Below are 20,318 nucleotides of genomic sequence, written 5' to 3' on the forward strand. Positions count from 1 at the left end.
TCAATTAGCTGGCGATAACTTGAGCATGTCTCCCCACTCTGATGATTGCCTACATACACTTTGTACATAGTCTAGCATTACACTTGATTTGAGATTTAGTAAGCAATGCCTTCTCTTCTTGCTTCGTACATCCTCCTTTATTATTGCCTTCGTATACCGTATACCAAGAGTATACACTACAGATTACGTAGGTACCTTTTGCTGTGAGAATTATGTACGTATGTCTCTTGATTTACATCATAGCTCAATGATCAAGATCCTAGATAAAAGATAAGATTACGAAGTATACCTCGTTGTACTGATTAGATCTAGGAACTGATGGGATCCTTAACACCCTTCCTATCACATCACGCCACGGCCTCCACCTCTGACAATATGTACTTGTACCTACTAGGTTACATTATTGTATTTCTAATACATACATCTGTAGGTACCTAGGTAGGCTTTACATCGCAGCTAGCGCGCATTTCATCTATTGTCTCACGCTAATTACGGATGCGAATTTAAAAACGCGACTCGCGTATAATGACTGAATGAAATATAATGATGTATAATAGATCAAGTATGCATATGATGAAAAAAGAGTCGTCACTTATCCGATAGTCTAAGTTACGTACGTACCTATGTACGTATAATGTAGACATTCAATGTTATAGAATTAGGTAGTTACATACATGTACCATTTAATGATGTTGATATGTACCTACCTATGTAACATGGAATGACCTATGTACCTAACGGATCCATCAACCCACGGATCCACCCACTCCCAAAGATACGGGATTCAACTAGGTTAGGTTAATAGATAATCCAATATAACCCACACGTAACTTTCGCATCACTTTCTCTAACGCTTAGCGCTGGCATTTTTCGGCCGTTGGGTTGTCGAGACACCCAATATCAAGCAAAGCCAGGCTCTAATTGGAATCCTGGAATCCTAACTACACATCATCAACGTAGATCGACCAATGGTATCTTAAACACTTATAATATAACTTTCGGCATGGAGCTTCTCTCCACCTTCTTCTCTCATTCCCTCTTTCTAAACCCTCTAGGTCAATGACAGACCTCCGTCGGGTTCCAAATAAGACATACCATCGAAGCGGAGGTGATCGCCTTATAGCTGATTATATAGTTCTCTATTCAGGCGTTCTAGTTAGTTACATAGTGTAACGGCGCATCATCAAAGCACTAGGTTACGGAATCCGTCGAATACTCCGGCGTATCCGGTTCATCGTTTCATATTTGGCGGTGCTAGATATTCGAGTTGTTGAACGGCTCCTAGAACTAGCCCGTAATCGCGCAATAGGCCCCCAGCCAAAATGACGAGCAATGCGCAACCCGTCGAAAGAGATAGTAGGCCGATCTTGCTTATAGACGAAGAGGAAGACCAATGGGAGGGAGCAACGGAAACGAGTCCGCTGGTCGGCGCAAGCACAAGTAATGCGACAGAAGATGACAGGAATGGGAAGGGTCAGGAGAGCTGGATAGGACACGAAGATTTCGCCGATCTCCCATGGTGGCGGACACCATCGGTGCGTTGTATACAGATGAGATGCAAAGAAACTCCAATAGCTAACTTGAAATCAGGTATACTGGCTTCTAGCGCCGTATCTTCTGTTCTCTCTTGCATTTGGCGGTATTCTCGTGCCGAAGCTCAATTTGTAAGCCATACAACTTCAGCGCACTTCCATTAACAACAATCGCTTACTAGAACATTACTTCCTTTAGAATTGTTCAGTTAATATGTCGTACTCACTTCACCGACCGCCAGCAGCTTGAACCGAATTTTATAAATCTACTAGGACCTTTAGGCGCCGATGATGACTTATGCACCAGCGCCCCGGTCCAAAAGAAGGTCGCTGCTTTCACACTTATAATAAGTGCTCTTACCGGCGCCTTAAGCGCGATCACGGCACCAAAGGTAGGAGCACTATCTGATCGGCACGGTCGAAAGCGCTTGATGGTGATGGCGTCATGTGGCGGTTTAGTCAACGAGTGTATCACTATCTTGGCTGCAAAGTTCCCAGATACCGTCAGCTACCAATGGCTAGTCCTAGGCGCGTTCTTCGATGGCATAACGGGTTCCTTTACGGCGGGTAGCATATTAACTAACTCGTATACAAGTGATTGTGCACCTCCATCTAAGCGCGGAGTACATATTGGCTACCTACATGCTTGTCTATTTACTGGCTTGGCGTTTGGACCTCTGATTGCTGGTTATTTCGTCAAATGGACGAGTTCCCTGATATCGATATTTTATGTCGTCTTGGTTTGCCACGCCGCTGTCATCCTATATTTCTGGTTTATTCTTCCCGAGTCGATATCAAAGAAACGTCAGCTCGCTGCACGCGAGAAGCATCGTGCCGAAAACGAAGCTGCAGCCATTGAACTTAGATCCGGACTTCCAGATTCAGTTCAGGTCTTCATTGGGCCACGAGCTGCTTCTTTTGTCGATGACCATATGGGAACTTGGCTTCCCGCAATTCTGAGCGCCAACCCATTTGCTCCCTTAAAGATACTAGTCCCTGGTGGGAGGGATAATAGTCCTCTGCGGCGGAACCTGATTATCCTTGCTCTCATCGACACGATGCTCCTAGCTGCCGCTATGGGTGCTGGTACTATTATTGTACTCTACTCTGAACACATCTTCCATTGGGACACCCTAGAAGCCTCGGAGTTTGTATCGGTCGTTAGCTTGGCGCGCGTTGTCATCCTTCTCTTCATACTCCCAGCCATCAACTACGTATTCCGCGTCCTGCCACTGCGCCGTCGGAGGCGTGAGAATGGCGACGTGAATGTGATCGAGAAAAGCTCCGGGGCTGATAACCTAGATGTATGGCTCCTACGTTTTGCTCTCCTTAGTGATGCCGTGGGTATCTTTGGCTACATATTCGTGCGTTCAGAAGAATTTTTTGTCCTCTGCGGTCTGGCTACCGCATTTGGCGGTTTAGCAAATGCCACTATCCAAAGCGCGATCACGAAGCATGTTCCAGCCCAGCGTGTGGGCTCCCTGCTGGGAGCTATTGGCCTGTTACATGCACTCGGAAGGGTTATTGCTCCCGCGCTTTTCAACGGCGTCTATGCTGCAACAGTCGAGACTTTTCCACAGGCTTTCTTCGTCCTGTTAGCTTCGATGTTCGGATTAGCGATACTCGGAAGCTTCTTCGTAAGACCTCATCGTGAGTCTCACTCCACCTCGATGCCTTAAAGGCTATAAAAACTAATTTTATTCATAGTACATTTGAAAGATGACGGCTATATTGCAGTCCCGGTTCGAATTCCCGGTGATACCCAGGACCCAAATGTCATGTCTGATGAAGAGATTATCGGTGATTCCTTACCACGGGTTTAAACGACTTATTGTATCGATATAATACCACATACGGCAACCTTATATATGTACGAAAGGAAAGATGTAAGTAAAAAGTCGTTGACATCTAGGTCAAATGACTACCTTTATATATATGACATTTCAGATGATATACATTATACCTACCTACCTATGTACCTAAGATATATTCATATGTACGAATTCAAATCGGTGCTGGCGTAAATATTTTCTGCCTGCCTTGCACCAATATATGTACAATCTAGTGTAATATTGGTTAATTTTAGATTTGTTTATACTGTTGTCTGTTAAATATAGGTAGTCTTACACCTTAGGGGTAACAAGATTTACTAAGGATTCGAATCTATAGACACAATTTTACGCACGCACGGCGATAGAATATGCTTGAATAGGACCGGTCTCGCACAAAACTCCCGATCCCAAACCCAGTGCTATCTTCCATCAATCTACCCGAAGCGCCTAATTTAATATGCCGAGAAACCAACTGGTCATTTGCATGTTCCCTTTAATTCTATCCTCAGGTTACAGTGAAACTGGTACCAGAGCATCAATAGATTTCCTTTACTCCCCAACTAACAGCCAATACGCGAGCTCCAAGGAAGCAGCTCGTTGAGATAGCATACGACAGCGCTGCAAAGAGAATCAGCGCCAACCAGCCTTGACGCTCGTCGCTGCCGATCCCCAAAAGTGCACCGGCGATAGGGAGGGCGGTTAGGGTACCGAAGCTGCCGACCATAACCGCCGTAGAGTAAACGCGGCCATAATCACGGGCGTCGCAAAGCTGACCGATACACACGGGGTACAAACCCAAATTGCTTCCGGAAACGAACCCGAAGGTGACGGCAAACACGATGAGCAAGGCACGCGAATCACCGGCAGGAAGCCAGAAAGCTAGGATAGTGACGACACACAGCGCGTTCGTTATTGTAATGACATTGAAGCGGCCGAAGCGGTCCGCTAGGAATCCGGGGAGGAATCGACCGAAAAATGACCCAGCGTTAAGAATCGCGAGGAAGGTGTATGCATCGTTGGCATCTTGGCCGTGAGCTGCGGCGTACGAAACGATGTACGCCAATGGGGTAAAGATCCCCCACTCCATAAACCAGACGCCGATGCAACATAGAGTGAACTTGACATCCTTGAAGAGGGTCCAATCCGGTAAGATGCGTATTGGGTGGGCACTTGGGGGTAGGCGGGAGCGCACGAGGAGGTTGGCTATGACTGATAGGAACAGCAGTATGAAACCGATGATCCTCGTGCTCCATGCAAAGCCAAGTTTTGGAATGACAGCTTGGAGGAAGAGGGGGAACACAATTCCGCCGACAGATCCCGCCGTCGCAGCGACACCAACAGCCAAGCCACGACGCCTCTTGAAGAAGTGTGCTATCACTCCATAGGCAGGCACGTTGAGAAGAGCACCCCCTATACCCCCGAGGACCGCGTATGCGAGGAGGATCTGGTAGTATTCTATTTTCAATTATTTAGCACATGTTTTACTAATAGATATGATAAACATAAGGGGTTCTAAATAGGGGTACTCACCTTCACATAACCCTAGGATGAGCTGACTGGCGATGACTAACACGCTACCGATGGCGATAAGTAGTCTGGGACCGTGCCTGTCAAAAATAGGACCGACCTGGACGCCAAAGAAAAAGACGATGAATAGATATACGCTAAAGACCCAGCCGATAGTTGAGGAGCTGTAGCCGGTAAGCTGGTGTGTCGAGAAGTACGATTCAAAAACGCCAACCGAGTTAATGAGACCGAACAGACAAAGCATGGAGCAGAAGGAGCCACAAACTACGAGCCAGGCCGCTAGGCCGCCTTCAGGAAAATTATCGTCGTTATTACTGTCGTCCCCATCCAACGATAAAGACGATGGCGATGCCGCAGTTGCATCCTCGATGGAACGGGAACGCCCCTTCTGGCTCTCCTTGTCCTCGCCGGAATTAGATATGGAATTGGTATTGGGAAGTTGCTTCTTTTCGTCAAGGTACTCCGACGGAAGTGACATGACCCCCGTCGGGACAGTTTGATTTATGAGGCAGCTGTCATCTGCATTCTGTGGCGTGAGGGTCATGGATGACCTCCCTCGTCTCTAATTACAATATGGTTCTTAGTACGAACAGCGAATCGGAGCTAACTTATTAACAAGACTCTTTGAAGATATAGCCGTCTTCTCTGCCTTACGCTTGAGGCTCTCTTTCGACGTTGAAAGAAGGTTAAAATTGGGAACGGCAGAGGAATCCCGTCCAAGTCTTGTCAATTATACGGCGGGAGAATCTGGGGAAAGATAAAGACAATTCCATTATAACTACTAATAAAGAGTTCGTATGTCATACGAGCCCACTCGGAATAATACCGTTACATAAAAGTTTCCTTGTTAGTTGGTAGTATCATACCACCCACTCCGCCGTCCCCTTTCGCGTCTTACACAACTTCCCCGATCTTCCCGCGCCCTCCTGTCCTCGTATTGGTGTATGTAACTGTCACCTTGCGGCTCGCGGGGATCTACGGTGACCGCTAGGTCTGTACTTATTTCTTATTCGTCAATTACAATGAGGTGACCGCTACGGATGCGGTATATAGGTAGTCTATGTCTTAGATAGCTAAGATGCTTCACGAACTCCCCACAAAATCAGACGCGGAATTGGCCAATGAGATATTGAACGTCGTCCCAACAACACTTTTAGCTGACTAGGTCATGTCAACTTATGGAGTAAAATGCGAAGCATAGCCCATGCTCGGCGTTTGACATTTATATTGTGGCAAACCTCCAACCTTGAGGACTTAGTACGTAGGTATACATGGATTTTACTGGATGGCAGGTAAAGACAAAATATCCCTGGCTAGGCCTCGCAAGTCGCCATCGGGTCCACCGAGCTGAGAAGCATAGTCCTAGTTTTCCATACGACCTCGCCAATAGCAACGGTTGGGATTACTTATGCATACCGCATATAAAAGCAGAAAGTATAGGCGATAGGCGATAGGTCTTTAGTTTAAAGACAATAGGGGGGAAATCTTCACGTCCGTCTTTAATTTAATTGAGTGATATATTACGCTTGCTTAGATCTCGTAATAGTGCTCATATAAATCATTAAAAGTGTGATTGTTTAGTAAGCGGTAAACGGTGATCAGCTCTTATTTGTACGGATATAAGATGTGCTTGTCATAGACATTCATTCGATTGAAAATGTGTATGCCTGGGATAATGGCACACTGGAACATAGATAAGACAATATATAATCACATGAAAATATAAATACTTATCGATGCTAATAAATTGACATCCACGCGTTTTTTTACTATTAGTGTTAGTGATCGTGTTGTTGTGTTAGTTCCAAGTCGTTTAAATAAAGCAGAAGACACATATAACTTGAAGACTTATTACTGCTTAGGTAATTATACCTGGGACTTATAATAAACGATCTAACCTAACCTAGCAAAATGATATGGTGCTAAGATGGCATTAAAGAAGATGACATATGATATTCAAACTTTAAGCATCTAAATTAACGACGTGATAAGTTCAATGACGATGTTTACTAAACAAACTTCATTATCGGGGTACAGCGTAAACCATATATCGTACTACTAAATTATTCGCGTCTAGACGATCTGCCTCATGAGGAGTATGATGCATTTATCCGAGCTATACTCAATCGAACATCACGTTTAGCGTCACTCGGTTCTGGTCAGTTTGCCAACCCTTGATTACCATTCTCCAAGTCAGCAGTTTTGCGCCTCATCGTAGTAAGACTTAAGCCAAGACGAAATTGGAATCTGAAGCGTTCCTTGTTTAACCGCAGGGCAGTCCACACGCTTTATATATAACATGGCTGCTAAGCAATAGCACACTCTATATTACCCAGGCCATGCAACGAAATCGCATCTCGATAGTCAATCTCATATTCAGAAACATCGCTCACAAACGAAACATGAGTTCTCAGACGGCCGGGCCAATTCACTTTGGCCCGTTTGAGGTCACGCCTCAGGTAAGTCAACTTACATATAACTATTTCGGAATTGTAGCTCTGGCTTGAAAAGACACATAGCCTACCTAAGTCCAGGATGAGAGAAATAAGAATGAGATGAATCTTGACGGATAGATGAATAAACACCATCTACTTATTATAACCCTCTCTACCAACCAAACCAAACTAACCACGCCCAGGTCTTCCTCACAACACCGCACTCTTTCGCCCTCGTCAACCTCAAGCCTCTATTACCCGGACACGTGCTGGTCTGCCCGCGACAGCCACACAAACGGTTAACCGAGCTCACCGCGCCCGAGCTCACCGATCTCTTCCAAGCCGTGCAGCGGGTCCAGCGCATGCTAGCACGGCACTACTTCACATCTCCCTCGCAGCAAAGCAACAACAACAACGACGACCACGACGACCACGCCGTCGGCACCCCCGAGGCCGGGTCCTTCAACATCGCGATCCAGGACGGCGTCGAGGCCGGCCAGACCGTTTCGCACGTCCACGTCCACGTCATCCCGCGCATCCGCGGGTCCACCGCCAAGGAGCAAGCCGGCCCCGGCGACCAGATCTACGAGTCGATGGCGGCGGAGGACGGGAATGTCGGCGGGGCGCTGTAAGTTTATGTTCTGCACTCCCCCCTTGTTCTATCCTATTGTCTAAAAACAGGGGAGAAGAGAACCTGTAGTCCGAAAGTGAGAAGCTGAAACGAAGTTTGTGTATAACTACCTATATATATGCTAATGATAACTAACCGAAGATGGGATCGGGAACTAAGGAAGCTCCAGCAGCAGCTGGGCAAGCGACCTGAACCCGGCGGAAGCTTCCCCAGTATCGAAGATTCGGAGCGGCACCCGCGGACGGCGGAGGAGATGGAGGCCGAGGCGAAGGTGTTTCGGAATGTATTGGAGCAGATGGGAGAGGAGCCTAGACAATGACTGTCCTGGTGAAGGGTCCCGTAGTTTGAGCGTGGGTGCGCCTTACTCTAATCTAGTGTATAATTGGTGAGCTATATTTTATGTATAATGTCTATGTCAAGTGAACGATTCATGACGAACGCATTATATCATAGTATGCGATCCAGGATTTACTAGCCATACGAGCTTCTATTTCTCACCGCCGGAGATACAGCGAACCTGTCGAAACCAAGAGCAATTAAGGGTGAATCATTAAAAACAAGCGCTAGGCTTCATTCAACAATGAAAATGCCATTTATAACCTGAACACCATACGCATGCCCCCAGCCAATGCCATACCCCAGGACCCCAGGACCCCAAGTCATTTACACGTCAACCACTATTATGAGGTGCTTATCACAAACCCCTGAGCAGTTCATCTAACGATATAGGCTTTCTCACGGCATTATTCAAGCCTTCGTGAAACGTAACCCAGATCTTAGCCTCGCCCTTTTCTTGCCCTTCTCCGGCGGCCCTGCTTCTAGGCCTACCGCTGGCATCAGTCTCCCTCAGAGCGCGAGTATCTGTGTTCTCGATAACGCGTCCGAAGAAGTCTTTCTTCACGCCGAGTATAGGCAACCCCGGCAGTTTCGACGTCTTATTCTCCTTGTTGTCGTTGAATATAAAGGAGGTGTCCTCAGGTGCCGCGCCATGCGGGTCGCCGCCTCGGAAGCGCGCCTGTCGGGCCAGCTTCTCCCGCTGTAGTTTAGCTAGCTGTAATTCCTGGTCTAGCACCTGCCGCACGGCGTAGCGTGTCGGGGCTTGTGTACCGTGGATGACGGCTGCAGATGTTTCGAAAGTGACGAGGGCATCGAGGTCGCTGTAGATTTATTAGTAACCAATTCCGGAAACCCGACGTCGTGAAGAATGTTTTACTTACGGTTCCATGCGGTAAACCCACTCCGGACCTCTACTAAAGGGTGATTCGCTCTCTATCTTCCCCTTTTGAAGCTCGATACCGACTTCAGCTAGCACATCAGCGGCTCGCTTTACCATGGCCTTCTCTGTGTCCTTCCGGACGCTTGCCGTGCTCCGTTGATCTCCACTACCCCCAACGACAACAGGTTTCACATCCGGAGACACTAGGCGGATGAGATATGGAAGGAAGTCTGTAGCGATATCCTCAGCACTGCGGAAAGAACGCATGAGCGTCGGCGGTAGCTGAGCCTGCATTGCTTGGAGTATTGCGCGGTTCTCCTTCCCGGTCTCGCGAGCGACGAAGTCTGCTCTCGGACCTGAGAAAGGCAGCGGCGGAGCGTCATCATCGGCATTACCTCCACCCCACTTTTGGTTGTAAGCTAGATTGGCACGCCGGATAGGCATTGCGAATAAATGGTGGCATGCGAGAATAGGTTGGCTAAGATAAGGGGCTAACTCCCAGTCTTGACTTCCGAACAACCTAGACGAACATGCGTCGTGAAAATGCATCCACTCGTAAGCGCAGTCCGGCTTAGACAGGAATGAGTCGTCATTAAACTCATGGTTCGGATAGTCTAGGAAGACCTCCGTCATTACTCGGTCCACATCGCCGCTGGTCTCGACCATCTCTCTCAGGCGCTCCATTCCGTACTTCTTCTGCTGTTCCGAGAATCCTAGCTGTGCTTGTGGCTGTTCACTTTGGTGTTTTGGGATGGGAGCCGTAATGAGTACATTGCTCTTTGGGAACCCAGCGCCATCTTGAAAGATGCGCGTGACGATATCCCTCACGTTACCGCGCCCCACGCCTCTCGCACCACCACCGCCATGGGACAGATCATGGACAATATTCCGTTCAACCCATTGTCGTGTTAAACTCGGCGGACCTTTGAGAGATGCAGACCTGACACGGCCCGCAACCCATTCGCCCACGACCATAATACCTCGTAGATCTCCCTCAGCTGTGCTCTCTGCGCCCTTCTTTGCATCCATACCATTGCTCATGCCCCACGCTGCCTCACATAGCTTTCGCGCGGCGTCCTTTTCGCATGGAATACCCTCTTTCTCGAACACCATCTTGAGGCGAGTCACAACTGCGTCAATAGTAGGTTTGCCAACATGGATAACCTCGGCTAGATTTGACTGTCGTAGAGGCCTGAGTGACGGATGATAAATATCATTGCAGATTAGAATAAGAGGCCGCATTTGGCGGAAATCATCACCTTTCTTTTTACGACGCCCTGACTGTTGAGTAGTGTCATCTTGCCCGGATGCGTTTTTCTCTCCGATAGTAATCAGGTCCATAAGGGCTTTAATAAATCCACCTTCTCCAGAACCACCAGAACCGGTCACGACACCATCAACTTCGTCAACAATTACGCACACGGGTCGTGCAACTTTCTGTTGTTTCCCGTCCTGGGGCTTATTTTGCTGCACAGTTTTAACATTTTCCGTTCCTAAACTGGTGCGAATCCGGTTTTTAACGACATCTCGACTGCGGTCATCACTGGCATTTATTTCCACTACTTCGTAACCTGCCTGCTTCGCGCAAACATGAGCAAGCGTAGTTTTCCCCAGTCCAGGAGGGCCAGTGAGCATCAAAATTTTTCGGTGCGGCTTTTCTTCTTCAGCTCCCGCTTTTGCGCCCAGTCGTCTCGTAGCAGTCCTCGATTTTGCTGTTCCCGGAAAAACTATCGGATCCCATCTTTTTAGCCAGCGTAAGACTTGCCGGTTCGTAAGGTCATCGCCCACCAAGTCCGTAAAGTTCCTCGCTCGGTATTTTTCAGTCCACAAGAGTGTCTTCTTCGGTTTCTTGATAGCTTCCACGGAAGTCATTGGCTGATCCGGTACGGTATTAGAACCCGAGGTCGTGTTGGTGAGTTCCTTGGAAGCAGCCTCTATTATCTCGTGGATCTCGATGCCATAGTAACTCTTCTTTGCTCGACCCTCTTTCGTTTTCGAACGCGCGGCAACTATCCTTTCATAAGACACACCAGCACCAGCCTTCTTCTGCTTGACGTTGACTATATTACCTGAACAGGTAGTAATCTTAAATGTGCTTTGCGCTTGACGAGAGGCAAATCGGTCAAATATGGAGGGTACATTGTTCGATTGGAACAACGTGCTCGTTATAGAGGGCTGGCTCCTATTGACGTCTTGGCTCGGCTGTGAAACGGTCTCGGGAGGTACCGAACTAACTTTCTTAAGGTCAAGATTGGGAATTGTTGACGGAGGTGAAGACGGCTCGGTGTACTCTATGGCTGCTTGGTCACTAGGGCTACTAAGCATCCGTCTTTTAGTTGCTGGCTCTTGCAGCATATCCTCATCGTCGGAGTCATCGTCAACGAGGAAGCCACTTTTCGCACGGGATCGAGGATTCGGATCAGGATGTGGTTTCGTGCGCTTTGCCGCTGCCACCGGGGAGGAGCTAGCTGGATATATAACGGGAGACGAAGCAGATATCATTTTTGACAGGCCAATTCAGTTCTCTAGAATTGATAGCTTTGAGGTCACCAATGTGTCTTGTTGCTTGGACGTACCGTATTAAAATTGGCCCTTGTACAGTTGTACAGGGTAGGTATAAAATGTGAATGTGAATGTGAATGTGAATGTGAATGTGAATGTAAATTGAAGACGCGCGAACGCGTCCTAACACGCGTTTGGTGGGGCTTGGGTAATTAACGTATGTGACAAGTACCTAGGTATATGCACTAATGCAACACTACATACATAGCTACATAAGGTACCTATGTCCATATCCTGCTGGATTGAATTACATGTATTGGTGGGGTAAGTACATACATGTAGGTCTTACGCGGTTTGTAGGATACCCCGTTATATCAGTATAGAAATGTTGGTGTCTTTATGGAACTACCTAACTAAACCTCCTATCTTAGGTATCTATCTACCTACCTATCTACCTACCTACCTAAATATGTTGAAATATTCATATCTATTCGAGCTCATAATATCATACTATAGGTCCATCTAATGGAGCTTTGAGTATCGAGAAAATTCGCGCTAAAGTATCTACGATAACTTCCTATTGAAAAAACTTAGCAACATAGCATTCGAATACTAATAAGGGATAGCTTACCGCATGCTCATTCAACATGGTGTTGAATATTTCCCAGCTAAGTTCTTCGGTACCCAGTCGCTCGATCGAGGTAATAAAATCAGCTCCAATGTCTGGCTCATTATCTTCTTCGGAGACTAGTTCATTTTCCTCGTCCGAGTCGTCCTCGGCGTAGAGCAAGGGGAAGAGACTCAGAACCTTTATTGTTGGGACGTGAAGGTCAGTTAGATCGTATGGACGATGTGGAAGAAAGGGTAAGGCAAGCTTGTAGCCTTCTCGTAACGGGTCTCCTACCATGGTATGGTGATCAGGGGGACATTCTGAGATAACATCTTGGATATCTATCGTTCGCTCACTCTCTTTCTCGACGATAACGACCTGTTGCAGATCCTCGTCCTCAGAATCATCTCCAGAATACGGCTCGTCCTGCCGCGATTGGTACATCAAGAACCTAGGAACCAGAATTGTTATTTCAATGCCTGTTTTTGTATTGTTTGGAATAGCAAGGCTCCGGAATAGTCATCTCATGTAATCGTTGACATCGGTACCGCGGGCTGAAACGAGCCAGCTGAAATGTGGCCCCCAATTTCCGGTGATAACACCGTGGTAGGCGCCCTCCCCTCCCGCATATGCGCACTATGGTGTGGCGAATAAGTCCACACCAGCTGACAGACAGCGCGAGTGAAAGCATCTTCATCTATACAGAATTCTCCTGAGGTGGTACACGTTGGTGGGAAGGGGAAGAACGCATGCCAACTAAAGATATCAAAGAGCAGTACCTCGACGCCTGAAGATGGGGTAGGTAATATTCTCTCAAATAAGTGCTTGAATTTATTCCGTGAGAGATCTGCAGGATAGTTGATTGTCAGTCCTGAATATTGAGTGATCTTCGGCTGTAGAGCTACCTACATCCTGTCTCCGGGCCGCGTAATTGACAGAATACTTGTCTTATGTTCTCTCCTGGAGGTTCATCTTCTCCAATGCCTATATTATATTTAAGATCCTCCGTATATCTCTGATACACAGCATATAAGGTGAGTTAGAGTTGATGTGGATCTTAGCGCGGCGATGTAGACCCCACATACCTTTACTCATAAGACCGTGATCGTGATCAATGAAATCTTGGACGCTTTGGTTGGTGTCACGGCGTTGGTGGTTGAGCCCGAACTTCTCATAGCTCTCGGCGCTTATGATACAATTAGGCTCAATGTTCATATTCGCTATAAATATGAAGGTATGGATGATTGGCTAGGCATTTGTTGCGACCTTGGATATAAAGAATACCAAATGTGGTGATTTGGTAAGAAAACAAGTCGGTCTGTTACAATCAACATAAACCACTGCCTGATCGACAAAGTGTTGGCAATATTCTATTGCGCTTGTATGTATATTCGCTTAAATGGATACATCTTTTAATTTCCTCCTCCTTTTGTTATTACTCCCGAATTCGTATGGTGATATATGACACGTCGAGTTTCACCTATTCAGAACCTCACTGCCTAGACTTTTTCATCACCTTTCCCTTATATTATTCAACATTAGTATGAAACATAACTTTAAACAGTGTGATCACATAAATATATGAATGAGTCCCCGAGATCAAACATGTCTCTGATATGAGCTAAAGGTAACACATGTTGCCTCCTGTCTATAGACTATGATAAAGTTAAATCTCGAATAAAATAGCCATGTGCGTTAGAATATTATCATGAGAGTATGTTTTGGGCGGGCTTCCGTCTTAAAGTTCTCAGACATGGATGAGAGTGCAATATTAAATATTGAGAAGTACATAATGGCCTTTTAATAGTTGTCATAAACTGTATCAAAATGTAAATGCATATGCTATATATTGGGTTAGGGTTCTAAGACATTTCGCGTTTTCTATTCAGGTTTGGAATATCTTTTTGTCATAAAAAAGGAGTAGGAAGGAGCAAGAAAATAAAATAAAAGATAAAAGGGGACAAAAAAGCTCGGGTCCCAGAATTCGAACCATTGTCATTTGACCTGAACAGTTGGCCTTACTGCCGCCCTGACAATGATTCGAACCTATGCCCTACGAAAAACTCGTCGTAGAATTATTTCATCACCCTTCTTCAAATAACCGCTTGACCACGGCCGTGTTGGGTTTGCAGCATCTGATAAGGGATGGCAGAGTGTTTGCCTAAAGAACTATTTAAGTCAACTTCGGATGCACCACGCTGCCTAGCAACCGGCAGATGCCAGCAGATGTATCAGCAGCCTTTAAGTTGCTACTTGAATAGCACCTTGTACATTTCTACAATAGCCCTCTGCTACACTACTACAATATTACACAGCTCTGTCGATATATGCTTCCTGCCCCTGTCCCTTTGCTAGCGCATGCAGTTTGTATAATAGGAGGGTATGTACCTTGATGATCATATATACAATTCGCCCAAATCAAGGACCAACTAATTTAATTAGAGTACAGCATCGTCCGGGAGAAGGCCATTCCTCCATTTCATCGCCGAATGCTTATTTGCCCAAGTTAGCACAGCATCGTAATCGGCGCATTCGTGTTTCGATCCCCAGCCTGGGCCGTATTCCGACTCTCCCTCTAAGTTGGTATCCGCGGAACACATGATGGATTGGCGGAGATAGTCGAAGCAGTGTGACGAGTGATGGGCTACCTCTTCCGTCAATTTGACGCCGGCGTATCCTTGCTGGTAATGCTTGACGACATATGACAAGCAATGAAGCTGGTGAAAAACTGACATCATGTATGCGGGTCCGTCAGACGTCCGGTTGATGGCTACTGTATGGGGCTTTCCGAGAATATCGTAGACTTCATAATCGGGAATCTGGACGTAGCCTCTGGCGTCTATAGATGCCAATCAATGTCAACTAGTCAGACCCCATTCATATACTTGATTCATGATCGTACGTACCTGCGCTTAGCGGTATCCAGTTGTGAAGAGTATGGAGGGTGTCATGCTCGTCGAAGAGCATGTCGTCGCGTACGTATTTAGCATCCGGGAGGAATGTGTATGTCTTTCGGGGAACTTCAAGCATGTGAACAATCAGGGTCTTGTCGCTATCAAGTTATACTGCGAAGGGGAGCATAGGTACAATTCGGAACTGGAGTTTGTTTGCCATCTATTCGTTGGTAAACTATATTGCCCAATAGTAGAATTATGATGACTGCCATTGCAATCTCTAGTGCGAGTCGCAGGTATCGTGTTGCCTTGCGAGGACCTCGTCCTTCCCGAGACCAAGCAACATCTTCCTGGGGCGCCCCAGGTTGAAGGAACGCTTGCTCTTCCTCGTTATCGTTTTCCTTGGTGGATGCCATGGTGGAAACTCGCGCGAGATTTTGAAGAGGCTAACGATTAGTTCAGAATGCGCTCTAAGCATAAAGTCGCGAGACAAGAACACGAACGATAACAGCTGATAATGGGAACGGCGTGGAGTGATAAATCGTTTGGGGCTTATTAGGCAATGTCGAATTTACCTAAAAAGGAAATTCTACGACGCTCCGTTCCGGGTTGGGTCTAACCTAGGAGGTAGCGGGGCCTATGAATAATCTAGAGTTGCACTCGTTGGATTATTCAATATCGATGGAAGTCGAAATATACCATTCATTGACTACCTAAGCGAATAATAAGCAACAAGAAAGCCAAGTTTAAAAGTGTTGTATATGGCGTAGAGACAAGGGTTGAAAATCCCCTATATCCCGGCAAACGGGATAGTAAGTAGGTTGGCAACTTTTGGCTTTATATCAGAATGTTTTATTCTACACTCTATATTCTATGCTCTATAGTCTATATTTGGTCCAGCTACCTGTTGCTGCTTTCCTAGTCTCAACTCCAGTGTATCTTATATCCCTTTCAACGACGGTTTTGCGTACCGCAAACAGGTCGCGGAGTAAAATAGGTTTCCTGCAATCACTTCTACCATTCCACGAGCAAATCGCCACTGGTTACAAGAAAGACCGCAGTGCGAGAGCCGTGCAAGCTCTTCGTTGATTTGAAACTCGAGGTCCCATAGATATGCTCGGAGAAGGACCTTCGCTGCTCGAGGCGAAGTATTGAGAAGAAGTTCTAGAACTCTGACGCCGTTGATCAGTGCAGCGCCATTGTTTTTCATAGCGTAGACCTCCTTATCGTACGAGTATAAGTCGTTTGCTAATGAGAAGTGTGTCATGTACAGGTGGTGTAAGGTTGCAAGAGGCTCCATTTCGGACGGAGAGACGAAAATCTCGCATGACAACATTATAGCTGCATTGCAAAAGCTATGGATAGTTCAGCACTGTCGCGCGTTGATTCTAACGAGGAAACTTACTCGACACCTAAGTCGCCAATGCGGTAGTCAATATAGTCGTTTAAAGACTTAAATGTCATGGATCCGGGCAGGTTATCGCGTGTATGTTGTACCCAGCTCAATATGCCCTTCACGAATAGTGGCCCGACAACGGGGTCCTCTTGTATGCATTCCAGTGTAAATTCTTTGAATATGTTGTTTTTACACAAGATCTCTGTACCCTTTTCTTCTTGGCCAACAATGTCGGCGAGAGCATCATCGATGATTGTAGATTGCTATGTCGAGCGTTAGTAGGTAATGCCCAGAGGCGAAGTTGCATGGCAGTATCATATATATACCTCTGTGGATTCAACGACATCTGCAAAATCCTGTTAGTACCACTGGCATTGATTCAAAATACTGAAAAATACTGATTAATAGTATACCATTAAGTATCTATCACTGGAGACCACGTGTTTAATGCATGAGAGAGCATTGTGTGGTTTTTAATGGATCGCGTTCTTTCCCAGGGAAGATATTGTAAGAAGAGATACCCAAAGAAATGGTTACTCTCAAGAAATGGGAATATCTTACCGTCGTGCATGAAAGTAAGCAAGGTTGCTTTAACCATTAGTTTCGCCCGAGCCAAGTTCGCTGCAGGAAACATGTTTATTGCTGCCGTAACACAGGTATCGAGGAGTTCCCGTTGCTTGGCCCCTTTCAAACTCGAATTGGTAAACTCTGTTGGCAAAGACCCTTGTTGCCCTGGTGCCGCAGAGACAATCTGATGCATTAGGGCTTCTGCTACCTCCTCTGCTTCTCTCCAATACTTGCACTGTGCTACTGCAGGTATTAATGTTGGCCATGGAACTCCTACAGAGCGCGGATCAAAAACATCGCAATTTTCGAGACCAGAAACAGTGTTAGAAATTCCTTCCTTTAAGAACTCGAAACTTTCGTATTTGGTGTCTGAAGTGAATGGTATCCCGACGGGATCGAATGAACAGGTTATAGGTCGCATGCTGTACTTCGTTGGGAGTGAGTAATAGATATCGGACTGGCTGAGAGATAATATGAGTAGAAGTGGTAGCTTTATATACCTTGTATCCGTAGTGGTATAATATATTCGAGCTTCGTTCCTCTAATGGTCTAAACGGGCATTATAACTAGGCTGTCGAGGTAGACTCATGGGTTCTAACCGCTGGTTTTGGATCTGCAATATTAGACAAGTAATAGGAGCGACGGAGGTGGATATCTCTGTAGACTCATGTTATATGTGATTTGAATGCATAGTGTATATGTAGGCAAGGTACAGATCCGTACTCGGGAGGATAACTCCGCCACAGAATGCCACACATAAGGCAAGGTAAAACTCTTGAATATTTCGAAAGCAGACTAGCGGTGTCTGTGTATACCGTTTCTGGAGAATGGACGCTATCGGGATGAGGTCGCTGCTATATCCTGGCTTATCACTAAGACGTATGAAGGTCACTTCGGGATGGACGGTAGTACCATTACAGGGACTAATCCATACTTCTAATTAGACGGTAACGATATGCAGCAGATCCATTTCCACTAAAGCAATGCGTTGTGTATATGTAGGCTCCCCCCCCTGGAAGTGGTGTTGGCTTCTTTGCTAGGTTATCCATGGCCTTCGGTAAGATCATGACGTCTTGGTGGTTACTGGGGATCTGTTGTAGGATATGTAAAATCGAAAGTTTAATTGAAGATAACTAACCAAATAAAGACACTTTGTAGTTTATTTCGATGCCTAGGCTCACTGTGGAGATAAATATCGGCACGTCCCGTTTTGATATTGTCTGTGGAGTGGATGCTTGTACATATATACGGTTACAAGGGTATCGGTATTAGACTATTGTATAACGACAGTTAGAGAGTATAGGTTTCTGTTAGGTAAACATATTTGATTGTTGCCTTTACAAGGTGAATGATACCTTCAATGCTTGGCTGATATTCAAGTTTGGGGATACTCTTACAACAATGAATTGCTTAAACCAATAGCCGAGGGACCAGGATGCTGCCTATCTTAGACATCTAAAGTACAAAATAAAACACCCTTAACCTAGAACTTTCTTTACTGATGATATTGAACAGTACTAGCGTAGTTGCTAGACACTTCGTGATGGTAATTCAAGGCTATGAAACATAGCTAGCCAGCCAGTTGCCAGTCAGGTTAGTAGCCTATTGGTTGAAATCCACTCGTATACATATCTTCCAGAATAGGTATATTTCAACATAGATCTTCGCTCGGACAGTTTTAACACCCAGATGATGCAATTTAGATACTATAGTATATGTTTAGGATAAGCACCTAGCTGTTAGCTTGTAAATACTAGATCAGCTACTAGCCTGAAATCCAAAATATAATTTCCAGTAATAAGTAGCATGCAAACCCGAAGGGGCTTTATCTAAGGCGATTCCACCTTGCTCTTGACGTGATATATAGAAGTTGATATATTCTGATATTCGATTCAGTATATTTTATAGGCAGATGTCTGTATAAACGTTTACATATGTGTTATAGAGAAGGGGATATTGTTTCAACGCCATCTTGAATCCAGCTAGGTATTACAATCCTAGAATAACTGTCGGATAACACGACTCTGATATTGCTACCGATGGCGCGGGAGGACCCCCCTAGTACCGCTGTGGAGTTAAATAGGATCACCCACGGACATGGATTAGGACATGCATGCTTAATTTAACGTTGAGGCTGAGAGTGGCGCGTAAGCCAGTAAACGTTTGTGCCGCTTTGAAAAGGGCTTCATGAAGGTGTGGCTCCGAGGATGGACAACAGTACGTATATACACCACTGTAATTCCTCCACTGCGTAACGATGTGCCCCTTACCGCGCTTCTGAATCGCATCCTTGGGATTTTGTCGCTTTAATAAACTGCTATTTCCCTACCAACGGTTAGATACACCCATGTCTGATCGTATGGCCCCTAAGACTCTAATGAACTAATTTGTTAACATCGTGAATCTGGCGTGATATCTGCCCCTTGGATCATGCTAGATAGACTGTAGAAAAAGGAATTGCTCCACGCTCGGTTCCCAAGGAAATGGCACAGGGGAGGCGAACCGTAGAAAAAAAGTCGCCCCCGACCTCATGCCTTAGGTACCTCTTACATGGGTAGATACGCTTTGACATTTACATACCTATCTAGGTATGATTAGCAATGTTCTAGATGACGCACCTACCCGAAAATGGTTATTCCAAACATTCTCCAGTAACCAAGTTGAATGTTTGAGCTGTAAGATAAAGCCCCTGCTCTCCGGAGAGAACATATCCATCTAGCAAATCGGAAACAAAGGTTCATTATCTGATCCACTACTTTATATGTGCTAGTTAAAGAAGGACACAAAGAAGGATATTTTTACTCCACCGAACAAAAGTAGGCCCTGGCTCGGGAGAGTGTGGAGGTATGTATTGTACCACAAAAATCTTTTGCCAGGGTCTCCATGGAATGGAACGACATAGGATAATCTTTTCGTATCCCATAAAGCTCCGGACATGGGTAAAAAAGAATTGTCCCCACTACTTAAACCTTCGAGGGTCACGTGCTATTACAACATTATAATAGTTTAAATGTTATAAAGAGAAAAGAAAAGTGGTTTAATTTTAATTTAATTCATTAAGTATTTATTATTTAATGACCCTTTTAAAAATATTTTATACAATTTTTATTTATTTTAAAATATTATTTTAGTTGAGTGGATATATTTTTAACCCATGTCCGGTCTTTTATGACGGT

The 20,318-nt window shown here is 45.6% G+C and overlaps 7 protein-coding genes across 7 annotated transcripts; 2 read left to right on the plus strand and 5 right to left on the minus strand.

Annotated features, from left to right (window-relative positions):
- The first annotated feature begins 1,193 nt into the window (after window positions 1-1,193).
- F4813DRAFT_309852 (MFS general substrate transporter) lies at window positions 1,194-3,627 on the plus strand. The gene is made up of 4 exons (XM_049240867.1): window positions 1,194-1,535; window positions 1,591-1,664; window positions 1,732-3,182; window positions 3,240-3,627. Exons 1-4 carry the CDS (start codon window positions 1,323-1,325, stop codon window positions 3,353-3,355), a joined length of 1,854 nt encoding a protein of 617 aa, XP_049101962.1. The 5' UTR covers window positions 1,194-1,322; the 3' UTR covers window positions 3,356-3,627.
- A 100-nt stretch (window positions 3,628-3,727) lies between these two features.
- On the minus strand, window positions 3,728-5,973 carry F4813DRAFT_309860 (MFS general substrate transporter). The gene is made up of 2 exons (XM_049240868.1): window positions 4,895-5,973; window positions 3,728-4,819 (listed from the first exon to the last, which is right to left on the minus strand). Exons 1-2 carry the CDS (start codon window positions 5,433-5,435, stop codon window positions 3,900-3,902), a joined length of 1,461 nt encoding a protein of 486 aa, XP_049101963.1. The 5' UTR covers window positions 5,436-5,973; the 3' UTR covers window positions 3,728-3,899.
- A 1,320-nt stretch (window positions 5,974-7,293) lies between these two features.
- On the plus strand, window positions 7,294-8,276 carry F4813DRAFT_386869 (HIT domain-containing protein; the record flags this gene model as incomplete). The annotated part of the gene is made up of 3 exons (XM_049246475.1): window positions 7,294-7,350; window positions 7,530-7,954; window positions 8,099-8,276. 3 exons carry the CDS (start codon window positions 7,294-7,296, stop codon window positions 8,274-8,276), a joined length of 660 nt encoding a protein of 219 aa, XP_049101964.1.
- F4813DRAFT_309969 (uncharacterized protein) lies at window positions 7,986-11,831 on the minus strand. Its single transcript, XM_049240869.1, has 2 exons — window positions 9,175-11,831; window positions 7,986-9,114 (listed from the first exon to the last, which is right to left on the minus strand). The coding sequence occupies exons 1-2, from the start codon at window positions 11,673-11,675 to the stop codon at window positions 8,652-8,654; spliced, it is 2,964 nt and encodes a 987-aa protein (XP_049101965.1). The 5' UTR covers window positions 11,676-11,831; the 3' UTR covers window positions 7,986-8,651.
- Window positions 11,832-12,180: 349 nt separating this feature from the next.
- F4813DRAFT_386871 (uncharacterized protein) lies at window positions 12,181-13,500 on the minus strand (the record flags this gene model as incomplete). The annotated part of the gene is made up of 5 exons (XM_049246476.1): window positions 12,181-12,252; window positions 12,307-12,711; window positions 12,834-13,132; window positions 13,195-13,269; window positions 13,371-13,500. The coding sequence occupies 5 exons, from the start codon at window positions 13,498-13,500 to the stop codon at window positions 12,181-12,183; spliced, it is 981 nt and encodes a 326-aa protein (XP_049101966.1).
- Window positions 13,501-14,134: 634 nt separating this feature from the next.
- On the minus strand, window positions 14,135-15,728 carry F4813DRAFT_350639 (uncharacterized protein). The gene is made up of 3 exons (XM_049242321.1): window positions 15,373-15,728; window positions 15,192-15,305; window positions 14,135-15,124 (listed from the first exon to the last, which is right to left on the minus strand). Exons 1-3 carry the CDS (start codon window positions 15,593-15,595, stop codon window positions 14,724-14,726), a joined length of 738 nt encoding a protein of 245 aa, XP_049101967.1. The 5' UTR covers window positions 15,596-15,728; the 3' UTR covers window positions 14,135-14,723.
- A 391-nt stretch (window positions 15,729-16,119) lies between these two features.
- On the minus strand, window positions 16,120-17,563 carry F4813DRAFT_386873 (terpenoid synthase; the record flags this gene model as incomplete). The annotated part of the gene is made up of 4 exons (XM_049246477.1): window positions 16,120-16,534; window positions 16,585-16,838; window positions 16,902-16,921; window positions 17,137-17,563. 4 exons carry the CDS (start codon window positions 17,561-17,563, stop codon window positions 16,120-16,122), a joined length of 1,116 nt encoding a protein of 371 aa, XP_049101968.1.
- Window positions 17,564-20,318: the final 2,755 nt, after the last annotated feature.

The sequence above is a fragment of the Daldinia decipiens genome (assembly GCF_022478715.1).
Source record: "Daldinia decipiens strain CBS 113046 unplaced genomic scaffold F4813scaffold_7, whole genome shotgun sequence".
NCBI lineage: Eukaryota > Fungi > Ascomycota > Sordariomycetes > Xylariales > Hypoxylaceae > Daldinia > Daldinia decipiens.